This window comes from Beta vulgaris, chromosome 6 (genome assembly GCF_026745355.1).
Source record: "Beta vulgaris subsp. vulgaris cultivar EL10 chromosome 6, EL10.2, whole genome shotgun sequence".
NCBI classification, from domain to species: Eukaryota; Viridiplantae; Streptophyta; class Magnoliopsida; order Caryophyllales; family Amaranthaceae; genus Beta; species Beta vulgaris.
The window spans coordinates 3,401,068-3,423,671 of NC_079207.1; the positions used below are offsets into that span (position 1 = coordinate 3,401,068).

The 22,604-nt window shown below is 35.5% G+C and overlaps 3 protein-coding genes across 3 annotated transcripts; 2 read left to right on the forward strand and 1 right to left on the reverse strand.

The window, feature by feature from the left end:
- Nucleotides 1-9,062: 9,062 nt before the first annotated feature.
- On the forward strand, nt 9,063-12,605 carry LOC104895043 (laccase-11). Its single transcript, XM_010681442.4, has 6 exons — nt 9,063-9,246; nt 9,354-9,505; nt 9,941-10,185; nt 10,290-10,418; nt 10,889-11,818; nt 12,282-12,605. Exons 1-6 carry the CDS (start codon nt 9,133-9,135, stop codon nt 12,410-12,412), a joined length of 1,701 nt encoding a protein of 566 aa, XP_010679744.1. The 5' UTR covers nt 9,063-9,132; the 3' UTR covers nt 12,413-12,605.
- Nucleotides 12,606-15,545: 2,940 nt separating this feature from the next.
- Nucleotides 15,546-19,957, forward strand: LOC104895044 (putative glucose-6-phosphate 1-epimerase). Its single transcript, XM_010681443.4, has 10 exons — nt 15,546-15,762; nt 15,962-16,087; nt 16,663-16,776; nt 16,877-16,928; nt 17,554-17,691; nt 18,024-18,122; nt 18,469-18,566; nt 18,737-18,844; nt 18,931-19,012; nt 19,698-19,957. Exons 1-10 carry the CDS (start codon nt 15,689-15,691, stop codon nt 19,761-19,763), a joined length of 957 nt encoding a protein of 318 aa, XP_010679745.1. The 5' UTR covers nt 15,546-15,688; the 3' UTR covers nt 19,764-19,957.
- A 522-nt stretch (nt 19,958-20,479) lies between these two features.
- On the reverse strand, nt 20,480-21,560 carry LOC109135309 (syntaxin-112). Its single transcript, XM_048646178.1, has one exon. It carries the CDS (start codon nt 21,558-21,560, stop codon nt 20,652-20,654), a length of 909 nt encoding a protein of 302 aa, XP_048502135.1. The 3' UTR covers nt 20,480-20,651.
- Between the last annotated feature and the right edge of the window lie 1,044 nt (nt 21,561-22,604).

Below are 22,604 nucleotides of genomic sequence, written 5' to 3' on the forward strand. Positions count from 1 at the left end.
TACTAGTGAGAAAAATGAAGAGTTTACTACTGTTAGTGAACTTATTGATTTTGAGAGGATGGAATGGAGGATTGAGTCTATTGAAGCGTTGTTCAATGAAAGAGATGTACGGTGTATTCTTGGTATTCCTCTTAGTTCTTCTCCCATGAGGGATGAATTGACTTGGGCTTTCACAAAGGATGCCGGTTATTCTGTAAAAACCGCTTACATGCTTGGGATGCGGGGGAATTTGGACAACTTCCATCAAGCTTGGGTTAGTCTTTGGAGTATGGATGTTAGTCCAAAGGCTCGCCACTTTCTATGGCGCCTTTGTTCTAACACTCTCCCTGTGCGTAGTCTACTGAAATTCCGTCACATGACGGAGGATGATGCTTGCCCACGGGGCTGTGGCGAGATTGAAACGCAAGACCATGCAATCTTTGGCTGCCCTTTGATACGTGACCTGTGGATTAACAGTGGCTGTGAGGCTCTCTGCCCGCTGGATTCTTCCATTTCTATGACTGAGCTCATTGTGGGTTGGTCCAGCCTTGATGCAAAAGTCGTCGCGAAAGGAGTTTTTCTGGCTTGGATTATTTGGGGAGACCGTAACTCTCTTGTCTTCAGCAGCAAAGTTTCCCCGCACGATATCCTGCTGAACCGGGTCCATAGAACTGCCGAGGACTTCGGTAAATATGCAGCGAAAATCTATAATCCCACTCCTCATCAGCCGGTTGTGAGCCCGAGAACCTGGACTGCGCCACCTAGGGATGTTGTCAAGCTAAATGTGGATGCCTCGCTCTCAGTGGAGGGTTGGATTGGACTTAGCACCATAGCCCGGACTTCTGACGGCAGTGTTGTATTTGCAGCCACCCGACGAGTTCGTGCGTACTGGTCTGCTGAAATTGCCGAGGCAAAAGCCATTGAAATGGCCGTGCGGTTGGGTAAGAGATTTGGTCTCCAAGAAGTTGTGGTGGAATCGGATTGTCAAACTCTCATTCACCGTCTCTCTAAGCATGCTATCTTTCTTGCAGAACTCGACATTATTCTGCATAATATTTTTTCACTTTGTACTTGTTTTAAGTCCATAGTTTGGTCTCATGTGAAACGTGAAGGGAATTATGTAGCACACCATTTAGCTAGAATTATTCCTTTTGGCGCCGAACAAGTTTGGGAGAACCACTATCCTCATGAAGTGGCTCCTTATGTATTGATGGACAATTTGTCTCTATAATTTATGATAGCTTGCTTTTCCCCTCAAAAAAAAAAAAGAAGTAGTAGTATAATGTCTCTTCCCTATCTCTACTACATAATTTTCCTATCCATAATCTGGATTAAGTTAATGTTCACATTGAGTATCTCTATACTCATGAGAGTGTGAAATACTTTTGTTTTTCTACAATTAATTGGTCTACTATGTACATACATATTGCTCTATTGATTGAAATGATGGGATCAATACAATTTCGCAACAAATGTCAATTATCCGCACAAATCCAGTTGAATCAAACGAAAATCTTGATGAATTAACCATATGATATAGGACATATATAAAAACTGTTGAGTTTGTCTTGTAATTAGCAATAGTAAACCCAATATTAAAAAGAGAATTAGTTCAATAGTCACTAGGTTAATTTCTTTAATTTCAGTGACTAGTTTACTCCATTTAGGCTATGTTTAGTTCACCTGAAATTTTCTGATCTGAACTTATCTGATCTGAACTTATTTTTTCTGATCTGATCTGATCTGATCTGAATTGATCTGATTACAAGATATTATCTTTTAGATTTTTCTCAATATATAAGAAAAAATATAGTCATGTGGGGTCTTGTTTGATTCGTCTCAATGAGTACTTTATTAATATTCAATTATTATAATTTTTACTAATATGTTATGAAAGATACGGTTTTTTCACCAAATACCCCCGACAAATCAAAAAATTCACAATATACCCTCAATGTTTCAACAATTCACCATATACCCTTGACTTTTCATTTTTGTGCACCAAATACCCTTTTTTTAACCGCCGTTAAGTCACCATTAGCTTTATTTACGATTTTGCCATTATCAACTCCTAACCCTAACTTCTAAACCTAATTCCTAACCCTAATCTAAACCTAATTCCTAACCCTAATCTAACACCTAAACCACCCCACCTACCCACCCACCCCCACCCAGCCCCCTCCCCCACGCCGGCAACCCCCCCACCAGCCCCCCTCCCCCTCGCCGGCAACCCCCCTCCCTTCGCGCCAAGTTTTCCGGCAGCCCCCCTCCCTCACTCTCTTCGCGCCTCCCCTCCCCCTCCTTCCTTCGCGCTCCTCTTTCCGGCAGCCCCCTCCCCCTCCCTCGCTCACTCTCGTCGCTCGTCGCGCGCGCCTCCCCTCCCCCTTCGTTGCGCCTCCCCTTCCCCTCCCTCACTCTCGCCGGCCGCCGCTGCTGGTGTTGTTTTCGCTGCTGTTGAATTCGCTGCCGGAAAGAGAACCGCGAAGGAAGGAGGGAGGGGGAGGGGAGGGGGCAAGCCGGAAAGGCGGCATGAGGGGAGGGGCCGACGGTGGGAGGGAGGGGGATGCGGCGGTGGAGGGGGAAGGGGTGGGGCTAGGGGTCAGGGTGGGGGTTGGGCCTAGGGTGGAGGGGTGTTAGGCTGGGTTAGGGTTAGGGTTTGGGGTAAGGGTAAGGGTTAGATTAGGGTTAGATTAGAATTAGGGTTTAGGGTTAGTAATGGCAAAATCGTAAATAAAGCTAACGGAGAAATAACGGACGTTAAAAAAAGGGTATTTGGTGCGCAAAAATGAAATGTCAGGGGTATATGGTGAATTGTTGAAACATTGAGGGTATATTGTGAATTTTTTGATTTGTCAGGGGTATTTGGTGAAATAACCGTGAAAGATATAATGATTTTTAAATATAAGTAAAATCTGAACTGATCTGATCTGAACTTATTTTTTCTGATCTGATCTGATCTGATTAGATCTGAAATAAGCAAAAATAAGGTGAACTGAACATAGCCTTAGTCACTAGTAGGTCTACTTTTATATTAAAATTAGAGCCGTTTTTTTTAATAATTTTTGAAAACTGCTGGATCTCATCAATTTGGCTCATAGTTTTGTTTGAGAGAATCTTCAATTAACCCACATATTTATTAGATTTTAACTTTCACTATGGATGTCGATTGTCGACATGTCGTACGACTTTCAGTTCATCAAGAAACATTAAGTTTAGTTGTTTTTGTAGAAATTTCACTTTACATAATGTACTAGTAAAAGATAAAAGAAAAACCTTAAAACCTAGTTATTTTTCCTTAAAAATTTGAAGTATGAGAACTTGATGAGATCTAATTCCTAATATAATAGATCCGCATGTGTGCTTAGATGCAACAAAAGAGGGGCCGAGTGGACTAAGATGGAAAGATAGCCACATGCAAATGCAATGTTATGTTCCCTATATAATTACTTAGAAAAAACCACCCTATATACCCCCAAATCTAACCAACTCCTGTAATAGAGTCATACAGATGGATTATGAGTAGAAGTAGGTGGCTAGTTAATCATGTCTTCCCATGTTTATTCATCAATGTTAAGGTTTCCTTGACTTGCATTTTCTTTTTTGGATAATTTGGAGATTTTATTAATTAAGAAATCAAAGGATGGTTGTTGTCTTACAATTTAAGTTCGAATGACAATACAAGCATTTCTAGATATCAGCAGAAACCACGCACAGAAGATAAAGGGAAGATAATTTGAAGCTAAATCCAAGCGACAAAGTCATCAGCTCTACTAATTCCTTACTTGGCCACGATGTCATCCAATACGTTGGATTCACGACTTTTGTAAACTATGTTTAAGTTTGTTTTTTTTGCCAATAATCCACGAATGAAGTCAATGGTGAAGGTTAAGCTCCATGACCCTTTTGAGACACCATTACACCACTTGACCACGTTGGAAGAGGCGGATTCTATAATAATGGAGCAAGAGTTAAACCAATATGAGAGGAGGGATAAACTGAGACCTCTTTGAATGACAGGCATTTCAGCATGGTTGATCTCCATTAGGAGAATTGGACAAGAGAACATCCACTTGAATTTTCCGAAATAGTCTCTCAATACACCACCAATTGCCGACTTTGCAATGGAAGAATTAAGGGATGCGTCAACGTTCCACTTGAGAAAATTAACTGGTAGAGGGAGCCACCGAGGCTAAGATGAGAGAAGTTTCGACAATGGAAGAATTAAGGGACGCGTCAACGTTCCACTTGAGAGAATTAACTGGTGGAGGGAGCCACCGAGGCTGAGATGAGAGAAGTTTTGACACACTCTTTGCGATGAAACAAGGGCGCCAATCGAGGTACATAGAATTTCTAAGAATATCATTTGAGTTGTACGGAAAAAGGTCACTCCACCCTTTAACCACCAACTTAGTCTAAGGAGAATGAAATCATGAAGCTTTTCCGAGGAGCTTGTTATGTTATTGAAACATCAATCGTTTCTTTCCTTCCATAGAGTCCACAAAATGATAAAAAAAGCTCGTTGTCCATATCTTCTTGAAAAAGGCTCCAGCAAAAGGGGGGAGCTATTGTTCGAAGGCATCACGAGTGGATAAGGGTAAAACCCATCAGACCTTCCATAGGCTTAGCCACCAAGCCCAAATCATTCGAGAGAATTCACAGATTCTTGACTTGCATTTAAATGGCAATAGGGGGTTTTCCGATTCTTTTATGAGATGAAGATTTAAACTTTGATAGTGTTAACATAAACTATTAATCATTCTCTAACTAGTTTTCTTTAACAATGACCTCACCAATTATTAGCTAGTAATCTTGATTTTATAAAGAACTTTTATTTATTTAGTTAGTTAAGAATTCCACCATATTAGGGAAGTTGCGTGATACTACCTAAATTCAAAAGGTGTATACTCTCCTTCTCCTAAAACTTTTTAATAGACATTGTGATAATACTTTTTGTAATTGCTATAAAAGGATTTAACAGACTATTCATTTCAACAAGATGTATCTTTTTTTTAGGGAGTTTAGTTCCTTAGTTACTCCACAGTTAAGTGTATTTGATTGGTAGTAGTTTTGGGTTGGGTGACAACCTGGAGAATTTATCTGGGTGTGTATGAATGAGAACAAAATGCGCGACAAGAACTTGTGTTGTTATTGAGGATCTTTGTTATTAAGTCCAATTTTGCATAACATAATTTTTCATCTTTTGCCTTTTTTTCTTCTTCTTTGTGGTGTATTGTGTATATTCTTTTAATGTTCATTTATTAATAATTATAGCACTTTGAGAGCCTTGTTTCAAGAATTTATATTGGTCTTCTTGAGCATCGAATTTTTTTTTTTTTTAAATTTTTTTTTTTTTGCAAAGCAGGAAAAATATAGAAGAAAATGTTTTCTTCTATATACTTCCTCCATTCCATAATAAGTGAAACACTTACTATTTTAGAACGTTTCAAAATAAGTGAAACATACCTTAAATGGATAAAAGAAAGTGACAAAATGACAAAAGTACCCATCACAAAATTTGTGTGGTTTTCTTTTCTTTCTCCTACTTTTGATAATAAAAAGGGTATTTTGTGACTTTTTTGACTTTTGAAAGTGATATTTATTAAATCTTGTGCCAAATCCCTATGTTTCACTTATTATGGAACGGAGGAAGTATAACTTTTTACCTCTTGAATTTTTTTTTGGATTTTTTGGTTAAAACACCCTTACGTTTGGTGATTTTTAAAACAATCCCCCTTTTGTTTTTTTTTTTGAAATGAACCCCCAAACGTTTTATAAAAATTTTGGTTGCACCCCCAAAACCTAACTTCCGTCAAATCCAGACGTTTGTGGGGCCCTTTTTTCCATTTTTCCTCCTAAATGTTGCGTGAAATGACATTTGTATCCTTACTAATAAAACCCTTCAAGTAACCTCTTCATCTCTCCCATTCAATTCCTTCATTTTCGATTTCATCTCTCTCACTTGCTTCAGTCAGAAATTCAGCATCTCTCTCTTGTCATCATCTACACCTTTTCATCTTCTCTTTCAGTCTCTCTCATCCAACACACTCTCTCTCTCTCGTCATCATGGAGACTGATGCATTTTGCCTTTTTGATGCTCCTGATTTTTTGTTCAACATCACCAAATTTTCCACCTTTGGCTTAGTGTCCTGAATCTTTGCGATTTTACTCTTTAAAAACGTTACTTCATGTGTCAACAACCTCTTCTCCAGCACCAATTCATTAATGACCAACTTCTGCCACTCCTCCTAATTCTTGTCAACCCATCCAAAGAATCCACTCTTCTCTTCCGGTGTGAACATTTGAGAATTTGCAGGCATAGAGACTCCTCCCAGGATTGTCATGCATCCATGACCTCAAAATCTTAGCAGAAATTCGACAATTGCATTTGGTTGTCATAACCCTAATTGAACAATTAACCCAAATTAAAATAAGCAAATAAACCCTAAAATCACAAAATTACCCAAAATTTAATGCCTAGAAATGAATGTAACACTTATTTGATTTGAAGGATGTCAGGAATTGTCAATTGAGAGTGGAATTGCAATTTTCCGTTCGAAATTTTGGATTAGCAGCTTCACTTTGGGGGTGTCGGAAAATGACCGTTGTAAGGGAGGGAATATCCTGGTTTGGGGATGAAGTGATTGTTATATAATAGCATAGGTGGTCCCCACAAACGTCTGGATTTGACGGAAGTTAGGTTTTGGGGGTGCAACCAAAATTTTTATAAAACGTTTGGGGGTTCATTTCAAAAGAAAAAACAAAAGAGGGATTGTTTTAAAAATGACCAAACATAAGGGTGTTTTAACCAAAAAATTAACCTCCGTGACATTCCGGGCTAGGAGTTGGATGATTGTAGTGGGAGATGGGCTAAGATCTGTTCCTTTTTTAAGTCCACTAAAACATTGTTTTTGGGCCAACTTGTTTCTGGAGTATGTGGGTTGTGGGTTTTCTGGGATCTTTTGGGCCACATTCATATTGGCCATATCTACAAAGTTCATGTTTGAACAATATAAATTAGGAAAAATAATAAACATATAATAAGTTGAAATGGTGAATTATGAGCTACTAGAAAAAAAGACTAACCAAATGATATAGACAAATTAAAAACTGAACAAAGAATATAATTCAACTGTTTTGAAATAGTGAAACAGTTCTTTCAAAAAACTCTCATGAGCTACTAGAAAAAAAAGACCAACCAAATAATATAAACAAAATAAAAATTAAACAAAGAATATAATTCAACTATTTTGAAATAGTGAAACAGTTCTATCAAAAAACTCTTATGAGCTACTAGAAAGAAAGACTAACCAAATAATATAGACAAAATAAAATCTGAACAGATAATATAATTCGACTGTTTTGAAATAGTGAAACAGTCCTATCAAAAAACTCTCATATAAAAGAGAGAAATGTTTCACTTATTTTCAAAATGGAGGAAGTACACAAATATGATTAAACTACAAACTACCTCCTAATGTTTAAGCATTAATCCTAAAATCATTAGCACCAAAAAAATTAAGCCTAAAATCCTTTTAATAAAGAAAATTAAACCTAAGACATTCAATTACTACTAGCTCCATTAATTTCCTATATTAAATACTTGAAAATCTAAATACAGTCTTGCGACTTTCTATCTTTAAAAGTTGCTCATAATTGGTCAAAAGGAGCTTTCAGTACAGGCAAATAGTAAAGATAAGTAATCTTCTTATACCACTAAAAGTAAGAAGCTAAATATTCCTTCTCCTTAACGGCAAAGTTCAAAACATAAAGTGAAGGGGACCAAAATGGGAGGGTAGGTTGGCCCTTAGTTTCTCTCATTGCTAGTTGCTACTAACTTCTTCCTTTAGTATTTTTTAAACCCCTTAAATTCATATAGCCATATAAATATAATATGTAATTACCAAATAGTACGTATTTGATCTATTGATTTGGTTTGTAATGTTGTGGGAGGGATCAAACCCCACTAGAGGCACTTTAGGGGTGGGGATTTTCCCTTACCGTTCCCCCCTAGTCCCTACTCCTAAGGGTCCTTGCCTGCAAACCCGAGCCGGGCTGACCTGTGGGATGTTCTGGTACGGTTAGGGCGCATTCTTCTTATTTTAAAAAATATATATGTAAATATGTACTTAAGAAAAATATATATATTATATTGGAAGTTTGGGTTATCTTTTTATATTAAGCTAATGTTCAATTTTTATTTCTAATAATGTTCAATTAGTGAGTATCTTTTTTCAATTCGTTAAAGCGACTTATTGTCTCATCCTTCCATCAAATCGGCTATTATGAGTCATGACGAATTAAAACATGTCATTTTTTTAAATTTTTTATTTTTACTTAAACTTATTGAAGTGATCAATTTTAAATTATGAAAAGGGGCTTGGTAAACATGAATTTATCCACAAATGAATCAATGTAGTGTATTCAAGAAGGATTCAAGGCAGGGGTAGGTTGAGGCTAGAGTTAACGCTCCGTTTGGATTAGAGGAATACATTTTTCCAGAAAATGATTTTCTCCATGTTTCGTTATTTGGTTAGACATTTACATGGGATTTTTTAAGGAAAAATAAGGTGAAAAAGTGTTTTTCATCTCTTTATAAACATTTTCCTCCAAAATTTGAAGGACAACTATTTTCCTCCACCCTTTCATTTTCAACATTCGATTTTTCCCTTCTTAGCTTAATTGTTTTCCATTAAATTAAACTAAACATAGCTTAATTGTTTTCCATTAAATTAAACTAAACAAAGATACTCTACTGTGCTCTCCATTCTTTATGTTTGATTGTCTCAATTAGATTGTTATACCTCATCCGAAAGGATGATTTTTTACCCACAAACAAAAAATCAAACTCAGGAAAAACACACTAAACTTCAAAATTATGGTGAAATTTTTTTACTAAACTTAAATCCATTATGTTTTATTGTCCATGAAAGGAAAGACTTCATTTAGGCTTCATGTTATCTCAACCTCTAAGGAAGTAAAATCACCCTGCTGCCAAGTCACTTTTCCCATGAATACAACAAACTGATTTGTTCATTCTACCACCCTAACATACCTTATATATATGTACCATTCTCCATCCCCATTTTCATCTATCTCCCTCTTTCTCTATATATTCAACTGATCAAGGTATATCTCTCGATCAAGCTCATAAAAATGTCGTCTTCGAGTTCGAGCCATTATTACCTTGCTTACAAATGCCTCATTTTCATCTTCCTTGCTATATACTTCCTTCCATCACATGCAGCTGTGAAGAACTATCAATTTGACGTGAGTTATGCTCACTTGAACAATGCTTCACACACACAAAATTTCAATAATTTGAACAAGATTAACTTATTTTGAGTTTCATTCATTTTGTGATTTTGTACTTTCAGATTGAAGTGAAGAATGTGAGTAGGCTATGCCATGCAAAGCCTATAGTAACCGTGAATGGTATGTATCCTGGACCAACAATTTATGCTAGAGAAGGCGATAGAGTCATGATTAACGTTACTAATCATGCACAATATAACATGTCAATTCATTGGTAAGATCATAACCCATATGCTACATACACTTCAAGTCTAAGAGGGTGCGTGTTTGGTATAAAAAAAACTTCATATGTAAGAAACGGATTCAAATAAGCGTTTTCGTTTCTAATTGTTTGGTATGGGTGTTAAGTAACAAATACCGTTTTCAAAGGGAAATATAATCCCCCATTTGTTACCCTTATCAAACTAGTGGAAGCAAATCACGTTTCCTTCCTCAATCATAAACCTCTCAATTGTTTCCATTCCACTAGGATACCAAACAACAATTAAAAGTAACAGTTATTATTTTAATTTCCCCTCCTTATCCAAATTCTTTCCATTCCGTTTACGTTGATTATACCAAGCGCCCTCTAATAATGCATGCTTAGTTGTTTATGTAGATGAATTACTAGTAAATATCCCTTGTTTTCTTTTGCTTGGTATAATTGTAGGCATGGACTAAAACAATATCGAAATGGTTGGGCTGATGGACCAGCATACATAACTCAATGTCCAATTCAGACAGGAAATAGTTATACCTATGATTTCAATGTTACTGGACAAAGAGGAACACTATGGTGGCATGCACATATATCATGGCTAAGGGCGACAGTTTATGGCGCGATTGTTATCATGCCGAAAGAAGGGACTCCATATCCATTTCCTCAACCTCACATGGAAGCCAACATAATCTTAGGTCTTTAATTAGATAGCTTTATCTCAGACTTATGATTGAGTTCCTTTAATTTCCGATCAAATGTTTTAGTGCTTATTTTGCTGAATTGGTGAGTGATTGTGCAGGGGAATGGTGGAATGGTGATGTTGAGACGATTGTCAAACAAGGTGATCAGTTGGGTATACCACCAAACATGTCAGATGCTCATACCATCAATGGAAAGCCAGGACCCTTGTTCCCTTGCTCGGAGAAGCGTAAGTACTCTTACTAATGCTTAACATATACTAGTATGATACTCCCTCGGGTCTTTATTAGTTTACCCCTTTCTGTTGCACAGAGTTTTAGAAGAAATAATGTTGTGGGTCATAGAAAGAAAGAGAAACTATTATTTTATATTAATGTGTGATGGAAAGTTACTGGTCTCATTCCAAAAATAGAAACAAAAAAAGGATAAACTAATAAGGGATATCCCAGAAAGAAATACGGGTAAACTAAAAAGACTGGATGGAGTATATCGTATGATAACATCCATAGCAGATTAGCGGGTTTGTTAAGTTATATATATGCATGATAGCTTAACATGTCAGGGCTTGTAATTATGCAATACAAACAGTTGCAAAACTATTACTTACATAGTTATATTTCACAATTCACATAGCATGATGAAATGATCTTGTAACTAAATTTTCTCTCTCAATCCTTGTATTTTTCATTCTTTGTGTAGACACTTATGCATTGGAGGTTGAACAAGGAAAGACCTACCTCCTTCGGATCATCAATGCTGCACTCAATGACGAGCTATTCATCGGAATCGCAGGCCACACCATGACTGTGGTAGAAATAGATGCAGTCTATGTCAAACCATTCACAACCAAGACTATCCTCATAGCTCCAGGCCAAACCACAAATGTGTTGGTTCGAGCAGATCAAATTCCTAATCGTTACTTCATGGCCACAAGAACATTCATGGACGTACCTATCCCAGTAGATAACAAAACTGCCACAGCAATCTTCCAATATAAAGGCATCCCAAACTCCGTCATACCTTCCTTCCCTCAACTTCCTGCACCAAATGACACCTTATTCGCGCTATCTTACAACAGGAAGCTTAGAAGCTTAAACACTCCTCAATTTCCTGCCAAAGTACCCTTAAAAGTTGATAGAAAACTCTTTTTTACCATTGGATTAGGTGCAAATCCTTGCGCTACTTGCCTAAATGGAACTCGTTTTACAGCTTCATTGAACAATATTACCTTTGTTATGCCAAAAACTGCGCTCTTACAAGCTCATTACTTCAACATGTCTGGTGTGTTTCATGCTGATTTTCCTGACAAGCCTCCTACTGCCTTCAACTACACAGGGGCTCCATTGACGGCTAATCTTAGGACGAGCCTTACAACGAGGCCAAGGCTTAGTAAGATTGCTTTTAACTCCACTGTTGAGCTGGTTTTGCAAGACACAAATTTGCTATCAGTAGAGTCTCACCCTTTTCATCTTCATGGATATAACTTTTTTGTGGTTGGTACTGGGGTTGGTAACTTTGATACACTTAGAGACCCGGCTAAGTTTAACTTGATTGACCCTCCTGAGAGAAATACTGTCGGAGTTCCTACCGGAGGCTGGACTGCTATCAGATTCAGAGCCGATAACCCAGGTAATTACATCTATACAAATATATTAAAAGGTGTGTCTGACAACAACGTCTACACGCCATATGTCATGTCAACTAACAAAACTAAATTGGCTTGCAGCAAGATCTGAACCCATGACATCTTGCTATTACATACATCATAGTTACCATCTCAAACAACTTTTAATCATGCTTTAAATGTCCATATTATTATATTTGTACCTTTCAAATATTGAGTTTTCTTTATTATATTTAGATGCGAATGCAAAAAAATACATATCAAGTTCGAAAAAAATAACACCCAAATACTATTTTGTATATATAGCTTGTACGTACACTTTTGCTAGTTCTTTAATTAATGCAATACTTTTATACATGAAAAAAAATATTCCGTGTTAAAAACAAGTGTTGCAATAATTTCGGAGCATAGGAACTGCTCGTAGTTGCACGATGTTTAATAATCCATACTATTTGATTTTGGGTGCAGGAGTATGGTTCATGCATTGTCATTTGGAGCTTCATACAGGTTGGGGATTGAAGGTGGCATTTGAGGTTGAAAATGGGCCTGGACCCGAGTATTCTATATTGCCTCCACCAAAGGATCTTCCACCTTGCTAATTCTAGACTGTGTAAAATGACTTTATTGTCATTAATTGATCATTTTTCCCCCTTTTTTTCTTCTTTCTGGTTGTAAAAGTTGTAGGTAATGATTGAGATTTGAGTTTCGAGAGAAAAAAATATTGCAAATTTGTGCATAATGTACTACAATTTGTAAAATTCTTTCAAGTATATAATAAAATTTTCAAGTTTACATCGTTTGATCTCCGAAATTTAAACTGGATATTAATCTTTGGAAAGAAGTAACATTTTAGAGCCGATTTATATCCATTTCTCAACTGAATTAGAAGTTCCAATTTTCAATTGACAATCAGAAATGAATAGTGGGAAAAATAAAAGGATTTTGAGCATTGTTTAATTTGTTTTTCTAACTAAGGTGTTTGAACTTGATACAAATACTTAGGAACTTCGGAGCACTCCCAAACACATTTTTTTTTTCTCAATTCACAATTCCTTAAATAAGCAAAATATAACATCTGAAAAAAAAAAACCCTGAAAGGTAGGTGTTCGTGACACGTACTTGAGTATACTTCCTGCGTTTCTTTTTACTCGCTACACTTTTCATTATGGGAAGTTTCACATTATTTGCTACACTTTTTTTTTGGGCAATAAACTCTCTCTATCTCTCTCCTCCCACATGGGTCCCTTTTCTTTTTACTCTCTACCTCTCTCTTCTCCAAAAATTGCCTAGGAATCCGTGAAATGAGAAGTGTAGCGAGTAAAAAAAAACGGAGGAAGTATATCCATTGGAGATGAATACTCCCTCCGTCCCTTAATAGAGTGCCCATTTCTCCAATGCACGTTTGCCAATGCACGTTTTGTATCGTTAATATCTTTAATTTCATATTAGTAAAAATTATAAAAGTTTGATTTTCTTAATGTACGTAATGAGACGAATCAAACAAGACCCCACATGACTATGTTTTTTTCTTATATATTAGAAATATTTTTTGAGGGCTTTCTTTACCTTTGAATAGTGTCCAAAAAAGAAATGGGCACTCTATTAAGAGACGGAGGGAGTACTAATGTTTTTTTGGATTAAACTAAGCAACTATAAATATGTTTTTCTTGTGGATGAATTATCCAATTTGTACATGTATCATTTCACAGAACCATGGATATTTAGCAAATTTGAAGATAAGAACTAAAATAAACAAAAAAGCGTGGTATATCTTTTTTTAGGGATTAGGCGTGGATGCTATTTAGCAAGTTTAATTTAGTCGATATTCGCCTCAAGAATCAATATTCGTCCACAATAGATGGCATATTCGAATATATATTGCAATTGTACATAAGTTGTTTTGTCTAGTTTATGGCCTAAATAGACAGAAAGTTGCTGTCCAAAAAATCAAACCATCATAAAATACGTTAAAAATGATAATACTATCTCCGTTTTTATTATGTGCAACGATTTGACATAAAGTATAGAAGAAAAATGTCTAATCGTTACAAATAATAGAAAACAGAGGTAGATAGATTAAACACAAATAATTGGGTGGCTTATTTTGGTTGGAATTACATACAAGGTGCTTATTAATAGATGACACTAATGAAGAACAAACTAGGTATGACTTTGGGAGAGGCATAGATTGACATCACCTTGGACTCGATACTAGGAGCATGTATAATGGTAATAATTTTTTTACTGAATTTTTTATTATTGTCTCTCTTCAAGCTACTTTCAAAAACAATATCTAAAAAACACTCAATAACAATAAAACTCTTTATGTCATCAATGAAACTCATTTCTTTGTGTCATGTCACGGATTGATTGGTTGGACAATGGAAATCCACTTCCCATTTTTCCGAAATGATATCTCCTCCAAGAGACATCTTTTATATTTTTTCTCCATGGAGATATACTCAAGAGACACTCAAGATCCCCTTGTTAGGTAGGAGATATATCTCCATTTTCTCTCTCCTTGCACAGCTAGTTGGAGAGTTAAATGCACAGCGCCAGGTCCCATTATACACGCTCTAACAAGCAAACTCTGAAATACTTTAATACTGAATACAAATTTGAGTATGTGACTCAAACTAGAATTAACATGAATCCGACCTATCAACCTTAATATGATTCAAAAAACAATGAGTATAAGTGTATAACTAAACCCAACCCAAGGCAAATCACTCTTACTTCATCTAAGAACAATGAACTACTTTTACATTAACTAAAGTATATATTACATAATTTATCTTTTTTTTTTCAATTGTAACATATATTTCCTCCATTTTTGAATTAGTATTACATTTACTTTTTCACGTAATTCAATGTGCTTTTTTGATCATTAATATTTTTAATTGCTAAAAATTATAATTTTTTTTTTGAAAGTACTTTTGGTAGTTAATCTATGTATATTTCCTCCTTTGATAACAAAAGTTATCCAATTAGACTATATAGTCACCTAAATCCTAGAGGTGATCATGGGTCGGGTCGCGCCTAAAAAATTTTCCATTGGTCGGACTGGGTCAAAGTTCGAGCCAAAATGAGCGGTCTTTTCGGGTCAAAATCGAGCCGGCAAAAATAGACTGAAAATTCATTTTTGGCTTTCCCAAAGCAAAAAAATCGGACCGGAACGGAGCCGACTGTGGGCCAAGAAATTCTGCCAAAACCCGCCCAAAAATCGGGCCGGGCCGATTTGATCAGCTCTACTAAATCCATTATAAATTACCTTCCAAACAATGAGAAAATGAGTTTCTTTTATACCAAACCTTACTACCTTTATTGTTCTTAAAAAGTTTGGCAATTAGCGGATAACTGTTAGCAGTTAGCTAATAGTATTAGTTGATTTCACTAGATGTTTGTATAGATGTGTTTGGTAAGTAGTTGATGGCTGATTGCTATATAATTGTATAAAATAACCAATAAGGATAATATTCGTAATTTATTATTGTACCTTTTATAGTTTATTGATGTAATTTTTAACAATTTCAGAACATAAATATGATTGACTCACTCAATCCCAAACCTTTAATGCCAAAAAATTCTCCTTAAGCTTCTTCAAAAAGTGCTTTTTAAACCTAATCAACTAATTGAAATCTCTTTTTACCGAACCATCAAAATAAAAAATTGATTAATAAAATTCTCTAATATAACTAAGTTCAAACCTAGTTTTTCCCACGACCTCTAATTTTACCCTGAACATCTCTTTACCAAACAAGTCCAATACATCTGAAAAAGTGACTCATCCGCTACGTGTAGTGGTAACAAGTACAAGTACAAGCAGCTTCCATCCCTCCACAATTAACTGATCTGCAAAAACTCTGCTATTGAATATGGCGGTAACATCAATGGCGGCTTCTCTTCCTACCTTTACTTCACTCAAGCTCAATTCCGCCAATAACAATCGGTAATTCTCTCTTTTTTATGCTTCAACATGTTTGATCAATGAAACGCAAATTTCAATTGGATTGGTGCTACACAACATTTTATAATCAAGATTACTCAGCTACACCTAATAATATTGTTAGATTCAAATTTGAAGTATTATGGATTATAAATGATTCCTTCATTTTTTTTTTTTTGGCAATTTACATATTTTGTTAAAGGTGGTCAACTGTAAATATGAGGGTATCAGCAAGTGTGAATGGAACCACTACTACAAGTGAAGGAGTGAAATTAACTCAAGGAGTTGGCAATCTTTCTAAGGTTGTTCTCACTTCTCCTCATGGTAGGTCAGTAATAATACAATACCCACTTACTTCATTTATTCCTGTTAATTATGTTCTTTTGTTTCATTTGAGTATAGAAGAAATGTTGTTTCATTTATGGTAAAAGAAGAATCTTTTCTGAGGTTGGAGGTTCGATTCGCATCACCCCAGTTGGGGCATTGTGCTAGTTTATCAGTCTAGATGATTATAAGGGTTGTGCCATATGTGACCACTGACCAGTCAATGTCCTGAGTGGGAGAAAGAAGTTCTATACTAAATGAGTTTTTTAGATAAATTGATTAGTGTGTGTGTATGGAGTCTGGAACTCGGAACATTATAGATAACGCGATACATACTGGATTTTTGTTGGTGCCATGAGAAACATACTTATTGACACATTGTCAATCTGATAAAGCTACCCTGAAATAAGTAAATTAAAGATTGAAGTGAGGTTTGAAGAGGAAGAAAAAGCTTGTCCGTTGATAGTTTTGTCGAGTGTTAGGTAGCTAATATGTAAGTGATTTAGCATTTTTTTTTTGTTAGCAATGGGGACTAGTAGTAGCAGTATAATGATTAGTAGATATATGGGTTGAATGCAGTGAGGCTGAGGTATACTTGTTTGGAGGCTGTGTGACTTCATGGAAAATTCCGAATGGCAAAGACCTTCTATTTGTCAGGCCTGATGCTGTGTTCAATGGCCAGAAACCCATCAGGTTCTTCTGCTTTCTCCATCCTCTATATCCTTATGGGTTTGAGACTCTTCAATGGTTTTTACGTAGTATATGATCACTGATATATTCTCTTTGATTATAGTGGAGGAATCCCACATTGTTTTCCTCAGTTTGGACCGGGGAAAATGCAGCAGGTATGATAATTAATACTTCTAGCATTTGAACTTCAAAGTATTCATGATTTTCTTTAAGATGTTATTCCTCTTATGCTGTTTTTTTACTGCTTTTGCAAGTTTACGTTGATAAAGTGATGCATTACGAAATGAAAGTGTATTATGTGTGAGCGAAACATCTAGTTTCTGACAGAAAAATTAGTACTTCCTCCGTTCACACATAAGTGCAGTTACTTGCATTGGGGTGGTCAAAAGTCACAACTTTTGATTATATGTTTCTTCTAATGTATAAATCAAAATATTCTCATACGGAATACTGTTGGATTTGTTTCAACGTCATCTTTATCAGTTGTCAAAGATTTTGCATTGGGGACCATGGAAAACAAGTATCGCAGAGAAAGTACTGATATTATGACGAAGTGTGTGCCTATGGGTTGGGAAACTTTACCAGTTGGAATGTAGTGGTGAGGTCTTTATGTTTCCTGCCTGTCTTTTTCTGGATTTGGCTTGGCATCCTCACTAATCAAGGTTTTACCAACTTGGGTCGTTCATGATATTCTTGTTGTTGCTTTTGTTTTATTCCATTTATGTTTGAATTGTGCCTGCGAACTACTTCCTAATGCCACTTTCATCTTTGATGTTTCAGCACGGTTTTGCAAGGAATATGAACTGGTCGCTTATTGATTCTGAAACCGAAGAAGGAAAACCAGTTGTGACTTTAGAACTGAAGGATACCCCTTACAGCCGTTCAATGTGGGATTTTAGCTTCCAAGCTTTGTACAAGGTATTTGTTTTGCTCTCCCTTGCAATGGATGGAAACTGAAAAGGTCAACAAAATAAGTCAAAGAATTCAGAGATATTTTTTTTTTCCAATTTCTTTTTGTTGTATACTGTATCGATCATACTTACATTTGAATCATGCTTGTCAGTTGTCTCTAGCTTCAAGTAAAACTTAGTCTTTATTACTGTGATTTCTGGCCTAGCTATTATGAACTCCTTGTACGGGTTTCCCATTTGGCACTGCAAAATGAGATGGGTTGTGCCCTACTGCCCTTTATGAGCTTTTAGTAAAACTTATACTTATGCTACTTCTCTATCCTTGTTTAATTGTTTCAGGTCATCCTGGATTCCACTAGCCTTTCAACAGAATTAATAATAACAAATACAGACAAAAAGGCCTTTTCTTTTAACACTGCCTTGCATACATACTTCCGGGTAACTCTCCTGCTTACATTGTGGAATTGGTGAAATTATGTCCTGTTAAAATTGATTTACTGTGCATATTTCTTTGTACAAGCCTTAGAATAGCTCTGTTGTCCAAGTAGTTTAGATAACATTCTCAGTCCTCAAAAGCTGTAATGTGTTCAGGTTAAAAAAATGTTCCATAAGAAAGGATATTGATCATAAAGCACTAGCTTTTTAAATCAGTGAACTCAATCATATGCCTTCTGGGCTTTTTCAGAAGTGAAAAAGAAGACATTCTTTGGGTTAAGTACATATTGGTTACTCTGATTTTAAATAAAATCATCAGAATTCGGAACTGTTTTGTGCACTTTTGCAGGCTGCCATCACAGGAACAGCAGTTACAGGTCTAAAAGGTTGCAAAACACTGAACAAAGATCCCGATCCTCAAAATCCTCTAGAGGGTATAGAGGAGAGGTAAGTTGCATAAGCTGTGATTCAACTTTGTGATGGATTTTCCTATGTCAGTTTAGGAGCATAGAGTTTTGACATTGAAGATAGTAGCATTACCTAAAGAATGTGCCTTTTAAAGAACGAAAATTGTGGTTTGGAGATTGATAAATTGACATGTATCTTGTTATTTTCAGGGATGTGGTCACGTTTCCTGGTTTTGTGGACTGTGTATATCTAGACTCACAAAATGAGTTACTCCTAGAAAATGGCTTGGGTGACAAAATCTTAATCAAGAATACCAAGTACCATCTTATCTCCTAATTATCTGTTTAGACACTCCTTGCAACAGGGTTCAATATTCCTGATACGTGGTTTTTAATCTATGCAGCTGGTCAGATGCAGTCTTGTGGAACCCACACCTGCAAATGGAGGCTTGCTACAAAGATTTCGTTTGTGTTGAGAATGCCAAGGTAATTTTCTGGCTAGTTTGAATGTTAACATCAGGATCAGGATGGTGTATCAGAATTATATGCTCTAGAATGGTTTGCTGAGCCTCTCTCTTGTCAAAAGGATTTACCTTATTGCAGAAATATCTCTATTATATAAGCCAAGGGAGGAGGTGTGGTGTCCTCTTTTGAAGTGACTAAAATATCCTTAATGATCTAATTAATGGAATGAAAAAAATTACAAAAGCAAATCATTTAAAAATTCTCATTCCAACTTGCCATTTAAAACAAGTTTAAAATGGTATATGCATCAAATACTTCAATCAAAAATTAAATGGACAGAATATTTATACCTTATAAAAAAAGTATGGCATACATAACGTGCACATGATACTCTTTAATTCAGTTAAACCAACTCATTATTTTTGCTCTTTTTGTTCAATATTTATTCACAAAAAATTAATGTTAACAATCACTCACAACCTTTTTATTTTTTTACATTAGCGAATTAATTATCTAACGGTTGAATTTTTCACATTTAAGTTTAATCATAGATAAAGTCCGAATGAAGTATCTAATAGAATAACAAAATTTGAAATTAACGCACGCATCGCGTGCATATGAAGGCTAGTTAGAGAATACTTGAACCGTTATGGTACTGTATGCTCAATTTATGGATCCTCACCTACAATTTTCTTCTGTGCTGCAGATTCAAGAAGTCGAGCTACAGCCTGAGCAATCTTGGACAGCAACGCAGCAGCTTAGTATTGCCTAAGATGTAAGATGATTAAAGCATCTTCATGTTTGAGAAATAGCCGGTTCAGTCGGTGGACTTTGTGTGGGAGAATCATTCGCTATTTCATCTTAGAGATACTTCTAGGCAACTAGTCTTGAATATTTGTAATAATGTTGTATGATCCTCTGATAATTCTTCCATATATACATTTTGTATCTAGTGATTTTGAAATACCCTACTACTGTAATTTGATCCCAGCACAGCTTTCAATATCTTATCTTCACGAACCATAGACTATGGCTCGATTGGTAGCCGGTAATGAATGGTGGTAAATGTAAAGAGTTAAGATGTAATTGCGTAAAGAAAGTCTCGTATAAATGAACATTGTCATGAAACTTCATCTTTAAACCCTATTTTTCTTTATTATTTTCACGAGACATTAGCATGAGACTTTCATAATTACCGCCATTTATTATCAATTACCAAACAAGCCATAAGTATAAGATGAAGGGATTTACAAAATATTGTTTAGTGCATTTAGTTTAACCGTCCGATTCTCGAAGTCACAATTATTTCTAAACATAACCAGGAGATATTCAGTCAATCAGTCTAGACTGCCAAATACTTCAATCTAAATTAGATTATGTATATGATATATTAATGCTCCAACTGCATCAATAACAGATCACATAATCAGAAAAGAGATGAAGAATAAAAGCAAGCAAATGTACTTTCATTTTGTGTAAATCATGAAATCTTTTTGACCTCAAATGAGCTTCTTTACACCCATAACAAGCCAAAAGAATTGACAAATTAGCATCCAACTAAATGAGCTCAGAAAAAGCTCAGAAATCCCCTAAAAAATGCACATTCATAAGCAATCAAAATCCCAATGAAACTAAAACACAAATTCTCCTGCTTACTGTCTCATTTGAGTGCAAGTATACAGATTAGACACACCAGCAAGATAATGATTGCCAAACCCCAAATCCCAAAAAACCATGCTCTATTTCTCTTCTTCATCTGCTTAGCATAATAAAGATTATTAGTCCCTCCAGTAATAAATTCCCCTGCATTCACCACATTTTGTTCAATATCATTAATTTGTTCCCCTTGTTGTTCAATCAAAACTGCCATATCAAGAAAAACTTGATGCAACTTATTCAAACTCCTCTGTATATCCTTTACAACTTCATACCTCTCTTTCTCCTCCATATCAGCGCCTCCGATTCTCCCCTCGAAAACCTCGATTTTCACACTTCCTGACAAGAGTTTATCCACAATTTCTTCACTAGGTACTTCTCCTGTGGCATTGAAGAACTTCCTTCTTAACTCATCCTTATGATCAACCATAATTTTTTCTCTTAACCCTGTAAAATCACTTATCATATCCTTGAATTTAATCCTTAACCCATTAGTAACTGCCACCCTAGTTCTATCCACAGTGCTCCCTTCACGAAACGAATTCGATAACCTTCGATTTTTGATGTTCGATTTGTCGAGGGATTCGAGACGAGACTTGAGAGACTTCACCTTTCGGAGAATGGCAATGGTATCGGAATCCATTCGATCTCGAAAACCTCGGAGAAGTTTTGTGCTGTGTGTGGTTTTTGATTCTTGATGGAGAGACTGAAGATCATGAAGAAGATTACTTACTTCTTCCATTTGAGATTTAATTGACTCAATTTCTTTGAAGAAATTACTCAGATTATCTTGATCAATGGGGTTTAATTGTTGCCATGTTTCTGCCTCTGAAAGCTCTGTTTCATGGTCTAACTCAATTTGCTTCTTCAAATCCACATAATTTAAGAAAGAATTTGTCATCAAATCATTCATCTTTGCTACAATTACTGAAATTAAACCTACCAATAAACATAAAATTATCAGAATATACCAAATTTTCGTAGAAAAATAACACCAATAGTGAAATGAAATTAAATAAAAAACAGAGCATACATTTTGGTGATGTACTGAATAGAAGATAAATCCAAATTCTTGATTTTGGCAACTAAAAATTAAAGAATTACAGAAAATAATACCAAGATTATGAGAAACTAAAATACTTAAACGCAATTAATGGGATTACATAATATATTACTACTAAATTGAAGGTTTTTAAAGAGTTTTTCCAAAAACCCTGATAAAATTAAATGTGGGTTTGATTCAGATTGTAAAATAAACATCAATGATGAATACCTTTGGTAATTGCTGAAGATTGAAAAAGAAGACATGTTCTTGTACTCTCTGTTCTTCAAAAAAGGTAGAAAAAAATGGGATTTTTTTTTCTCTGTAAATTCTTTTGAGTGTGAAAAGAAAATGTGGGAATTCTTTGAAGATAAATGGTGAGAAAAGCCAGGAGAAGGAAGAGGGTTTGTGCGAGGGATTTTGTAACGGAGAAACTGAAGAATGAAGCTGTTAATGAGGGAATTTCGTTGTAGTTTTTTTTTGGGGGGGGATTTCGAATTTTAAATAGTGATTAGCCGTTGGTGTTTAGTAACCGTCTATAGCAGTGTTGAGGCTATGTTTAGTTGACCTGAAATTTTCTGATCTGATCTGAACTTATTTTTTCTGATCTGATCTGATCTGAACTGATCTGATTACAAGATCTTATCTTTTAGATATTTCTCAATATATAAGAAAAAATATAGTCATGTGAGGTCTTGTTTGATTTGTCTCAATGAGTACTTTATTAATATTCAATTATTATAATTTTTACTAATATGTTATGAAAGATATAATGATTTTTAAATATAAGCATGATCTGAACTGATCTGATCTGAACTTATTTTTTCTGATCTGATCTGAACTTATTTTTTCTGATCTGATCTGATCTGATTAGATCTGAAATAAGCAAAAATAAGGTGAACTGAACATAGCCTC